Below are 13,439 nucleotides of genomic sequence, written 5' to 3'. Positions count from 1 at the left end.
TGGGGGCTGAGCTCAGTTCTCGTAAGTTTAGTTTCTAGGATGGGACTGCAATCATCGGATTGAATCCAAACAGGCCTAATAAGTATTTTCCCTATAGAATAGGCCCCAAATTAGGCTAGCTTCTCTAATTGAATGGAGAAATTATTAAGGGACTCAAATACTCAGTTTTAAGGCCTAAAACTAAATATTTCCACTAAAGAAAAAGTATTCTTTTAGATTTTCCTTTGCATCTTTTTTTCAATTACTGTTATTTTTTCATGAAGTACATGTACTCTTTCTTAGTTCTATAACAGATTTATTGTGATCACTAATGAAACATTTATATTAAGGTAACTTTTCAGAGCTAGACAAACTAATACAAATAATATATGCATTTTTTGTTTTAATATGTTATTCAATGACAGAAAGAATGCTTGTTACATGAAATAAACCAAATGACTTGGGCTAGCCTTTACTTACTTTCACAGCCCGTGAAACCAGGAAGCAATGTGAATATCTTTCTATTTCTACTTTTGATTATTATTGGATAAAGCACCATTGATCTACAATGTAATATTCAATGTTCTGATAATATTTATTTGTGTAGGTGGTTGAAGTTTGAAGAAGATGTGGAAGATGGAGGAGAGAGGTGGAGCAAGCCTTACGTGGCGACTCTTTCATTGCACAGCTTGTTTGAGTTGAGAAGTTGTATTCTGAATGGAACTGTGTTGCTGGATATGCATGCCAATACTTTAGAAGAAATTGCAGGTATATATTTTTTTCCCCTTAGCCTATTTCACTCTTATGGCTACAGATGATATGTGTTATTACCTTTTCCTTATAGTTCTATACATGTGTGACCTTTGGAAAATAAATTCTCATGATCAGCGTATGACATCTTAAAAATGTTTTTTCTTACCTCCTTATTTAACAAAATAAGCTGAATCTCAGAAAAATAGAGTCTAACTGGTCCAGTGGCAAGTCTAGAACAAGAAGATAGATATCTTGACTCCCATTTATATTTATTGTTTTCACTATTATTCGTAATTAGACTCCCACCATTAGAAAATTTAAGGGAAAAGACTCATAAAGCTAGAGATTGATTTTTTTCAATATTAAAATATATGAAATAACCAAAATGAAAAAATTTTATTCAGTAAATGGGAAAAATGTTAGTTTAGAACAGAAAGGTATGATCACTTTTTTTAAACTCTTGAATTCCAGAAGATGCCAAGTGATGCAGTTGAAATTAGTTTGTAATTTAATACTGTGACTAGCCCCTAGGGTGAATGATTTGTACTAGAAGCCTATTATGGCTATGTAACACAAGCAGTGTTATTTAGGAAGCATCTTACTATTATTCTAGAAATAGAGGCAAAGAGCTCATGTATCTTTTGGTCTGGAAAACAAACACATTTTAGTAAAAACAAAATAATACAAAAAACACATAAATGAGTTTTGAAAGAATATAAATAAAAAGGTTAATGGTTGGGGGGGAAGAGGGGGACATCTGTAATACTTTCAACAGTAAAGATAAACTTAAAAAAACAAACAAAAAAATAAAAATAAAAGCAAAGCATGTACTCAAGCAGTTTTTAAAAACTTCCCAGTTTGGAAAAAATATAAAAGGAGTTCCATGTGTATGTGGAATTTTTTGTGACGTAGAAAGACTTAAGGGAGACGTCAATGTCCTAATTATATTGTAGAGATGAAAAGGAAGAAACAAAAGCAAACTGTTTTTATCACATAAGTGAGATGATGTTGTATTAGAAAAATAATGTATTTAATTTAATCTTCAGAATAGCCTCATGAAGTGAGTGTCATTCCCATTTTTCAGTGAGAAAATAGAAATTCATGGCCCAGGTTCCATCTGAGGGCCTCTGACTTTAGCCATGTGTCCCTTTTGTTACACTATAACTACTCTCTGAAGAAAGAGCAGGCTTCCAGTGGATGCTGCCCAAATTTTAATGGCAGTTTGATTAATTTAAAAATTCTTTATTTGGTTGTTGGTGCTGATAGACATGCATACATTTCTTCTAGGAATTTGATGGTTTCAGGTCTTATATTCAAGTCTTTAATCTAGGTTTAATATGTTTTTGTATATGGTATAAGATAGTGGTCCAGTTTTATTCTTTTGCATGTAGCTGTTTAGTTTTCTCAGCACCATTTATTGAAGTTACCTTTTCCCATTGTATATTCTTGCCCCTTTATCATAGGTTAATTGACCATATATGTGTGGGTTTACTTCTGGCTCTTTATTTTATTCTATTCTATGTGCCTGTTTTTATGCCAGTACTACATTATTTTGATTACTATAGCTTTGTAGTATAGTTTCAAATCAGGGAACATGATACCTCAACTTTGTTCATCTTTCTCAAGATTGCTTTGACTCTTCTGGGTTTTTTGTGGTTCTGTACAAATTTTAGGATTCTTTGTTCTAGTTCTGAGAAAAATGCCATTGATATTTTGATGACAGTTTCTTTGAATCTATAGGTTGTTCTGGGTGGTATGGACATTTAAACAATATTAATTCTTCCAATCCATGGGCATGGTATACCTTCTCATTTATTTGTGTTTTCTTCAATTTCTTTCATCAATGTCTTATAGTTTTCAAAATATAGGTCTTTCACCTCCTTTGTTAAATTTAGTCCTGGTTATTTTATTTTTTTGATGCAATTGTAAACGAGACTGTTTTTAAATATCTCTTTCTGATAGCTCATTATTAGTGTATAGAAACACAACCTATTTCAGTATGCTAATTTTGTATGCTGTCTTTACTGAGTTAATTTATTAGTTCTAATAGGTTCTTTTTGTGTGTGTGGAGTACTTAGGATTTTCTATATGTGGTATCATCTCATTTGCAAATTCTGACAATTTTATTCCTTCCTTTCCAATTTGGGTGCATTTTGGTTTTTGTTCCTTGCCTAACTGCTGTGGCTTTGTCTTCCAATACTACACTAATAAAAGTGACCTGAGTGGGCATCCTTGTCTTGTTCCTGATCTTACACGAAATGCTTTCAGCTTTTCACCAGTGAGTATAATGGTAGCAGTGGGCTGGTCATATATGGCTTTTATGATATTGAGGTACATTCCTTCTATACCCACTTTGTTGAGCAGTTTTTTTCATAAAAGGATGTTGAATTTTGTCAAATGCTTTTTCTGCATCTATTGAAATGATTATCCTTTGTATTTCCACTGGCTCTATAAAGATGGAGGGAAAATGTAAAAAATAGCACGCACTTATGCCTCTGATCCTAGAGAGACTTCCAGTTGTTTTTTGCCTATTTGGAGGATACTCTAGGACTAGTAAATGGATTTCCTTCACAGGTAGTCTAGGTGCTTTTAATTGCTGTCTTCTTGCTGTGCCCCAGGGCTGGTGAGTCTTCCTGGAGGCAGTCAGTGATATTTTCCCCACTTCAGGTCACTGTGTTGGGGGCGGGTTCTTTTCTCTCTCCCATTCTTCTCAGCGTGGTTCCTCTATCATTAGTTGTGCAGAAGCTGTTCAATTAGTGTCAGTTCTTTAGAAGGAATAGTTCTTCTATATGTAGGTGTATATAGGTGTGTCGGTGGGAAGTGAGTTCAGGGTCTTTCTGTGCCTCCACCTTGGACCCACTTCCCCGAGGTTCCCTAATGAACATTTTAATTAGGAATCGAGTAACTGGATTTTTCATAGTATTTTGAAGTTTAGGAAGCTCTTTGCAGCTTAGAAAGCTCTTTTTAGTAATTCTACACTATCTTTTTGATACTAAAACCAAACTTGGGGCTTAGTATTATTATTGTTATCTTTACTTCATAAATAAAGATACTGAAATTTGGACGGTTAAAGGTCATGCCCAAAGTAAGGATTTTATTTCTGCTACTTATGTTAGTGATGGCATTACTTTTGAAAATGGATTAATCCAAATGAATGTTTGATTGACTACATGTAATGAAGCTGTCAAATTTCTCAGTCTGGCAAAATTAACCTCAGAAAATACCTTATATAGTTTTACTAGGCTTTACATTTCTTAAAACATACAATTTCTTCTGCTTTCTTTAGGAATTTATTCCTACCGGGAAATCTCCCATTAATTTGGCTAAAACTCTCTATTTTATTACCTTAGCTCAGTTTTATTGTCCAAATTTATGCTTCCTTTCTTCAACCCTGCCCCCTTCCCCAAACTCAATTCTATAGAATATGTGAAGGCTGTTAACTGTGTTAAATCTAGCTTTTAAAAGCAAATTATAGTTTCTAAGTCTATCCTTACAAATGGAAGTAGTTCAGTGGAAGTCTCAATATCCCAAATAGCTTTTTAGTATTCTTTCTGCTCTTCTAATTAGTCTGTATTTTCCTGTCTCCAAAGTAGCCCAACTTGAATGTCCCATTTTCAATGTAGATCAGTCTGTAAAATGTCATTCATAAGATGTAAATAGTTTAGAGCTAACACCACATAGAAAAATATTATTACAGATACTTGCATTGATCATTATGACCTTAGATTTCTTTTCAATTATTAATGAAACAAGACTCCCTCTCTTCAAGTAATTTTATTTTGATTTATTGAATTTAAATATATTTATTTCTATCCTCAATAAAATCTCATTTAAACTCTTCTCCCTATAGCTTGTAATTATTTTCTTATTGTTTACTTACTACTATTTTACTTTATGACATGCTGTATTGCTAAGTAATATATCACAGATACCACTTGCAGAGATGGGAATAATGTTTTTATTAACCTATAATTATAAATTTTGTTTTATTTTATTTCATGATAATTTGTGACCATAATGATTAGCAATAAGACCTGAAAATTTCTCTTCACTCTTATTATATTTTTCTATATATTAGGCAGTTACTAAATTATTAGTCACCTGTTTCAGTTTTCTAAAAGCTGAATATAACAGCTTATCTTTAAGGGCTTTAAACCTGAGTACTTTGCAAATGCCCAGGCTCTGCAGCATTAATGTTTTTTAGACATTTTCTAGCAGAAAAATATGACCCAGATATTGCTTTAGAATGATGAAGGATTTTTATATCAATATTCTGATATGTTTTTAATAGACTCTTAGATCATTCTCTAAAGAGATTTTATAGGCTTAACAGGAGAAAAATCCCATTTATATCTGGCAGGTCTGTCAAGAATTCCTGGTATAATTAAAGTAGGATTTTCTTTTGGATAAAGTTAATTTAAAAATGTCTATTTCCTAATGTTTGGGGGAATTTGGAATAAATGTAAACTTCTTTCTTCAAAATATTACTTAACTCTTTCAAATCCAAAATTCTCAAGATATATTTTCTTAGCATTATTTATTCTGATATGGAGATTAATTGTTTTAAAAATTATTCTTAATTAAATTTTATAAAAGGCAATTTTATGGTTTATGTTAATCTCTTTGAAACAGTGCTGTAAAGATGAATAATGGAAATATTCTTTCTGCAGTGTGTATACTTTAACCTGATTCTGTCAATGAGAGTAAGAAATTAAAACTAAAGCAAATGTAGTACCATGGAAAGGTTATTAATCACTGCTCTCAACTCATTAAAATAACTTTTATTGTCTTAAATCTTCATTGAAGTAAAAATCCATAGTTCCACTGAATGTAATATGCAAATTTAGAAGTATGGGAATGTTATACATTCTTTAATATCCTTGGTCTGCAAAGTAAGTATTTTCGTAGTAGTTTACATTTTTAGTATACATTCCTGTTAGTGTTGCCAACCACATTGTAGAATTTAAGCCCATCCTATTTCCCACTCCTCCCCGAACATCTCTTAAAGTTAAGACAGTGGGTTTTTATGACAAAACATTTATATGATAATCTTTAAAGAGTTCAGAGATTTATATAGAATCTGTAAAAATCTCATAGTCTCTAGAGGCTTTCTTTCATTCAGTTGTCAAATGGATTGATCATAATGAAATAATTGCCTGATTTGACTTAGAGGTTATTATGCTAAGTGAAATAAGTCAGTCAGAGAAAGACAAATACCACATGATTTCACTTATATGTGGACTCTAAAGAACAATATAAATGAATAAGAAAAACAGAAATAGGCTCATAGATATGGAGAAATGACTGATGGTTGCCAGAGGGGAGGCGATTGAGGACTGGGTGAAAAAGGTGAAGGGACTGAGAAATACAAATTGGTAGTTTCAGAACAGTCACAGGGAGGTAAACTACAGCATAGGGAATATAGTCAATAATATTGCGATAACTATGTATGCTGCCAGGTGGGCACTGGAAATTTGAGAGACTGAATTTTAGTCACCCATTTCAGTTTTCCAAAAGCTAGATATAATAGCTTATCTTTAAGGGCTCTGAACCTGAGTACTTTGCAAATGCCCAAGCTCTGCAGCATTAATTTTTTTTAGACATTTTCTAGACACTTTGTAAAGTATATGATTTTCGAACCACTGTGATGTATACCTGAAACTAATACAAAATAATATTGGATGTAAAAAAAAAATTAAAAAAGTCATAGTTTGAGTCAAAAAATAAATAATTGCCTGATGAAGATGAAAAATAATTTTTCATTTTCTTAGGCCTTTTTACACAAATGCTACTAGCTTTTCCAGAGCCAGCTCAGTGTGAGAAGAACAGGACCCATCTATCCCTTTTCTTCTTACTTCTCCCACCCAGATCCTGGCATTGTGCTTTGGCAGACTAGACTGTATTATTCAGGCAAGACAGCCTGCTGAGATTGTAGGCCTTGACTCTGAGCCCAAAGCCATTATGGTCCCTTATCCTTTCCTACTTTTCAAGGTTAATGCTAGCTTATATTATAGTGGTGAAGAGAACAATGTCAGTGGTTAGTGGATCAGACTCCCTTTGTTACTTAAATATCACCTCAATATAACTTATATTCTTAAGCAAGATAATTAACTTTTCCAGTTCATTAAGATATTATTTGATGCAGTTATAGCTCAGAGGAGTTTGCTGTGTATGTCTGTATGACTAATGAGCAGATGAGTTTTGTTTTTTTCTATTTGCTTTCTCTTATGTAACTCTTTGAAATAAAGACCTTATCTCTGAAACTTTGGGAAACTAGTGACTTACAGGTTTTTATAGTGCTCAAGCCTGGAAAGACTGTGCTTTAATAGGAATTACATATCATAACTATGTGCGTGGTTTATTACGTGATTCATTTTGCTTCTGATTAGAATATTGAACTGGGGATACACATCACAGATTATAGATGAAACTACCTTACGATGACATACCTTTGATGTTTTAATAACCTACTTTACAACTCCCAAAATGAAGTATATAATGTACATTTGATATACTTTTCAGTCTTAGTAAGGTTTCAGTGTAAAGTCACGTACATTGACAATTTATCCTTTCCTTTATTTCAAATTATTCCAGGAGCATTTATAACTACTGAGCTCCAAAGAACTGAGATGTAGATTTATTATTCTATACTATCATTCATTTTCAGAATTGGGAGGGACTTTGGAGGTAATTATAGAGAATGTTACATTACAGCTGACTTGCGAACACGCATCCTACCTCTTTCCATTTTAACAGCAAAGTGACAGAGCAAAGGTTGGCAAATTATACTCTATGTGCAAATATGGCCCACTGCTTAGTGCTGTCAGGCTTTTGAGCTAAAAATGGTTATTACATTTACATGATAGAAAAATCATAAAAAGATTAATATTTTGTAACATGAAAATTATATGAAATTGAAATTTCAGTGTCCATAGCAAAGTGTTATTGAAGCACGACCACGCTTATTTGTGCACATGTTATCCTGGACTATTTTTGTGCTGTAAGGCAGAGCCAAGTAGTTATGACAGAGATTGTATGGCCCACAAATCCTAAAATATTTATTATTTGGCCCTTTACAGAAAAAGTTTGTCTACCTCTGGTTTAAAGAACTGACTCTAGAGTGAAGGGCAGCTCTTGATTAGTTTAAGCTTTCTTGGGCCCATCTTTTTTGCCAGTGATTGGCTCAGCATAGGCAGGGCTGTGACAGTTGACATAGAATTTTTCCTGGCCAGGGGAAAAAAATAACTTGTTTTGAGAGACAGTCACAAAAGAAGCACAGAACCTATCGGTATGAACAAAGATATGTATTTCCTTGTTGTTCTTGGCAGCCACCTTGACAATAAGGAAAATCAGCCTGAGGTTAAAGGTCACACCTACAGAAGGGGAACTCTAACAGAATCACAGAAAAATGGAACCAAACGCAGCCTATCTTTGATCTTCTTGTTTTGTAAGCCAGTGAAATTCATTGCTTTAGTTTGATTTGGGTTTTCTGTTATTGATAAACCCAACTTTGCCTCCACTTGATATACTCTTATAAAATAAAGATGGAAAATTCAAACCAGGCACCCATAACCTACTTAATGGAAATTGTGAAGGAAATCTTGTACTGGAAGATATTTACCAAGGACCTCAATATTCATTCAGTGCATCATGTGTCTTATGTCCTTAGTCATGGCAACAACATATGAAATAGGTATTATCTCCGTCTTACAAATAAGGACCCTGAGATTATTCAACTTTATAAGGCCACACAGCTAGAATGTAGTACAGTTACCCAAGTCTGTTTCCCTAATCCATTTCCCTTTCACACTGAAGGAAAACATTGTTTATAAGGGGGAATTTTGCTAATTTTCAAATCTTTGGTGTATTCAGTGAGGTAATGGAAGGTGATTCATTGTTCTCTGCTTGCTTCATAGGAGTTACTGTCTCAAAAAACCCCAAAACCAAGTAGAGTTAATATTTGATCATCTAAAAGCAGATTAATTACACTGAGGTTTATAATACAAATTTTCCCAATTCTTTCTTGTGCAACATTTCTACAATGACAAACTTCTAAGAGATTTTTAAAGAATTTATTCTAAGGTGAATAATATTATCTAGAGTATGGATATTTGGACCCAGTGGTTCACTGCTGGCACACTACAGGAGAGTGGTGCTAATCTTCCCGCCTTCCTTCTTCAGATATGGTTCTTGATCAACAAGTGAGCTCAGGTCAGCTCAATGAGGATGTGCGCCACAGGGTCCACGAAGCATTGATGAAACAGCATCACCACCAGAATCAGAAAAAGCTCACCAATAGAATTCCCATTGTTCGTTCCTTTGCTGATATTGGCAAGAAACAATCAGAACCAAACTCCATGGATAAAAATGGTAAATGTTTCTTTATTGTAGTCTTTATGTTTATTAAGGTGTCTGAAATCCTTGTAAATCCTTTATATTTTATTTGAAAATAATCTATTGAAATTCAGATTGTTGTTATAAAATTGTTTCTTTTCACATACATATGTAGTCTTATTATCAAGCATTGGATTGTAGACATTTTAACAAGTATTTAGGTTTCCTGAAAGGCTCATGAAAGAATGCAAGGGAAACTTTGAGCTAATAAGTTATAGACATTCAAATGCACCAAACATAAGGTGAGCATCAATTGCACTCCAAACAGGGTCCTCATCTTTGCCTCATAGCTTGAGAATGTAGTGAAATGCTTTGACTTATGCTCTTTTAGTTAAAATGAGTATGATCATTATTTAGTGTCTGTGGAAAAAAGATACTGGTTTCATGTTGCTCGTAGTCAGTAATTCCATTAGAGGATACGATTGAAAAGACCAGCATTACTTGTGGCTCTATATATATTAAGCCTGATTTCCAGTTCATGGGCCCATTGCTGTTGGCAGTGCTGCATCTTCAACATCCATAGAGCTACTGCACTGACCATCTTCACACACAAACACAGAAGATGCAGACCACTGAGTTCCAGCAGTCATGACTTGCTCCCTATGGTTTGTGCTTCAGATGTTTATCTTTTCTATTTTGTTCCTTCTTTGCATCCATTTGGCCCTTCATCATCTACACTAAGGAAAATGAAGTTATCATGAGGATAATATGAATTTGTTAAACTTCCATCAGTTATAAGAATTACCAATTTTAAAAGATAAATATTAATGAAAAGTAATTTCAAATGCTTTACTAGAAAGATTCTGATTTTCACAAATGAACTAAAGTATGTGTATTGTCAGCATGTATTATTTTATGTAATTTCACTCTTATTTTCAAGCTTCAGAGATGCCTTAAAACAAATGCGTGGAAATGAATTTTCCTCAGACTTTAGTTTATATGGGATTTTTTACCAGTTTTCATACTATTGAATCAAATATACTACACAAACAAGTTGAATAAATATTTTAATAAATCAATCAGAACATACGACCAGTTCTTAATGGCAAAATGATTTCTGAAATACTCATTGGAGTTTTAAAAGACCCTCCAATGACTGAATGTAAGTCATTGTTATATAGAAGAGCCTGTAGTTGTGCATATATTAAGTTCAATAAAAGTGTTATGAGCACTTTATGGTCTATACCAAATTGTATTTGTAAATTTCACCAAACATCTTTAGAAATTATAACTTGCTTCATCTCCTATATTTAAAATATATTCATATTCTAAGTCATAATTTGCTTTAAAATATGTTATACATAAAAATGTCAAAATGAAGCTCTTATATTTTAGACAATATAAATGTAGTACCTTTACTATGTTTGCAATATTAGTATTTATTTAGCATGCTGATATTAAGAAAATTACTAATTTTGACTACGGGCTTATGTCCACATGATTCCAAAGACCTTATTAAACTATTACCATGAGTTAACTCTCAGTGAATGCAAACACATTAAAAAAATAAACACCTGCCTTCACTTCATTATTTTTCCTGAAAAGCAGACTATAAAATATATTCTATAAGAAGGATATGCATTTATTCAAAGATGCAAGGGTTTTGGGCTGTTAACTAGCCATATTTTATATCTCAAATTTCACTGGGGATAATGTTTGCTATAAAATAATTTTATTGCACTAAGTTTTTGGAGGAAAGAGGGTGCTGAATTTACTAGATTAACCAATTTATTGTAATATCATGTAAAGCTAGATACACTATTTGTTACTGCTTTAGACTTTTGTTAAACATAGAGATGATAGAATTATATAGCCTTGAATCACAAGTCCACATACAGATTAAAAATTTTCTGAGAGCCTGCTTTTTTGTCTTGTTCAAGCAACTGCTTAGTTTTTCTGAAAACAAGGAAGTGAGGAGTTCTGAAGTGATTCTGTCACTATCTGCACAATCAGCCTCTACCTCAACATTTACAGATCCCTTTGAGGCATATGTTAGGGTAATAAAAACTAGGAAACATTTCTAATAAGATTCATACATCCAATTAAGTGTTGTAGACTGTGCTGTCAGAAGTGGTTTTCTAAGCCTAAGCCTATAACACCTCCATGTGACTCTGTTTTTCTTCTTCACACACTTTGCACAATTATGTGTATTGAGAATTCTGAAAATATATATAGGCTTCACCAATTTAGAAATAAATTTATCCAGAAGTGAAAAAAGTGTGAAAGACCTTTATTACTAAGGTTCTCAATCTGCCTATGGACTCTAAAAACTGACAAACTCTAGATAAACAAACATATCAAAATTTATAACCATAAAACATAGATTTGGGATTCTGTTTCAAAATACAAAATAGCAATTTAATATTTTTCTGTAGTACAGATAGATGCAAAAAGATTTCAAAATGTACAAAAGGGAATAATAATACTCTTATTATTTAAAAAAAATCTCTTCAGTAGAGTATTTCATGTAAAAAGATTGACTTTTTATTTAAGATTATGGACTAGGGATTAGAGTGAAGATTTTCTAGAAACTTGAAAATGGAAAACAATTTCCTTCCCAAGCACAGGATAGAAATAAGCCCTCTCTTCTTTAATATACTTTTATTTTAGCGGCAAAGCAATTGAGATTTCCTCAAAAATGAACTGATGCTTATGTAGAGTATGAAAAATGATATAAAAGAAGGTTTTTCCTTTCTTAACTGACTTGCTCTTATAATGCTACCTTTGTAGTAGTCCCAAGGGTTAAACATTCAGGGAAGTCAATCTGAGTTTCAAATATGGATCTTTCCTAGTGTAGATTTTATATATTTGTAAGATAGTGATTTCCTTGCTCTTTCTTCCACAAGTGTGAATTATTTTGTTCCTAACTTTTTTAGTGATTTGTGACAATGTATTCAACTTCATCTCCAAATCTACACTAATTTTACTTTTTTTGTATAATTGTTTTCTTGGTGTTCTACACATTCTCTTAAGGGCTAAGATGCAGGATGCTATGGATTCACCATGCATTTTTAATGCCACCATGCTGTGTTTAACTTTCACTTTTCATTAAGCATCAAAACTGTGAGCATTAAATGTCTGATTCTGATGTTTCAATAAAAAGTGACAGTTACATTTGGCAAAACAACAGCAAAAAATAATTAAGAAACAATATCTTCTTTAACATTAGAACCCTGAAAAAGATATGGGTGGAAAAATACTCGAAATAAATATATCAAGAATAATCAAATAATTCTTTGAAACTAGAAGGATTTTCTAAATATAAAAAAATCCTTTTGTGTTAAATGATCCAGAAAAAAATAATTGGCATTTGTATTTATAATTTACGTCATGCATTCCATTATATTTTGAGACATTTAGATTACAAACCTATTATAAAATATAATTACTTTGGTGATAAAGTTTATATTTTAAAAAATAATTTAGGACTCTTAGTTTCTTTAGGTGTGTAGGGTGTCTTCATTCCACAGTGTCTTTTATTAATAATTTTAACTCTAATTCTTTTTCGGAAGATAGTTTTTCTCCTTCCTATTCTGAATACTTTCCAGTTGTATCTTTTATTTAAGATCTCAAAAGGAGTTACAGAGCAGAAGGTCTCTGACTTACTTTCAAAACCATAGGTTCCTGGAGAACATTTAGATTCGGAAGGATGGGATATGTGATGGCTCTTCAGGCCTGCATAGACTCCAGCCCTTAAAATAATGTATGCATATACATTGTGAATGATTTTTATTTATGGCTTTTGGAAATCAGTTTTATTGCTTTGTAATCACTACTTTACAGATGCTGGACTTTTTATTTATAGATGCATGATGTTTTTATGTGTGTTTAGATATTTATATATGCTTTCTTTTTAAATACTGTGGTCTCGTAAGTAAGATACCAAGAATTTAAAAATTATCTCTCATAATGTTCTACCTTTGAAGAAATAATACTAGAATAATAATTCTTAGAATTACTTGAAAGAAAACATAGTAAAAGATTCATTTAGATGACAGAATTAAACATTACATAATGAAGGTATTTGTCATTGTTCCAAAAAAATCAAGATGACATTGTTGACATAATTGATGGGTCTATTCAGAGGTTGTATGATTGCTACAGAGTTTTGGAATGTCAAGACTAGTTTTTAACAACAAAACTATTTCTAGTATGATATATTTAAATTTATTATTTCTTATATTACATTAATTATTTTCAGGCATAATAATTTTTGCAGGTTTAATTACGTGCATACTTCTTATGTTTTTGAAGTGCAGCTCGCTTAATCAACATTTTCTAAATATTTAGCCTTTCTTTCATGTTTTCTATTT

General features: G+C 32.3%; 1 protein-coding gene across 3 annotated transcripts in view; it reads left to right on the top strand.

Annotated features, from left to right (window-relative positions):
* Positions 1-13,439, top strand: part of SLC4A10 (solute carrier family 4 member 10) — a 142,112-nt gene that overhangs the window by 46,258 nt on the left and 82,415 nt on the right. For 2 of the 3 annotated variants that reach the window (XM_087819813.1, XM_016196641.2), the window contains exons 5-6: positions 587-747; positions 8,914-9,102. In XM_087819813.1, the coding sequence (XP_087675939.1) occupies positions 587-747; positions 8,914-9,102 (350 nt within the window). Of the gene's footprint in view, positions 1-586; positions 748-8,913; positions 9,103-13,439 lie in introns of those variants that run through there. The other variant, XM_087819814.1, reaches the window with a different exon arrangement.

Source organism: Miniopterus natalensis, chromosome 8 (genome assembly GCF_054644295.1).
Source record: "Miniopterus natalensis isolate mMinNat1 chromosome 8, mMinNat1.hap1, whole genome shotgun sequence".
Classification (NCBI taxonomy): domain Eukaryota; kingdom Metazoa; phylum Chordata; class Mammalia; order Chiroptera; family Miniopteridae; genus Miniopterus; species Miniopterus natalensis.
Note: the sequence above shows the minus strand (reverse complement) of the source record. Positions and strands in the feature narration are given on the sequence as shown.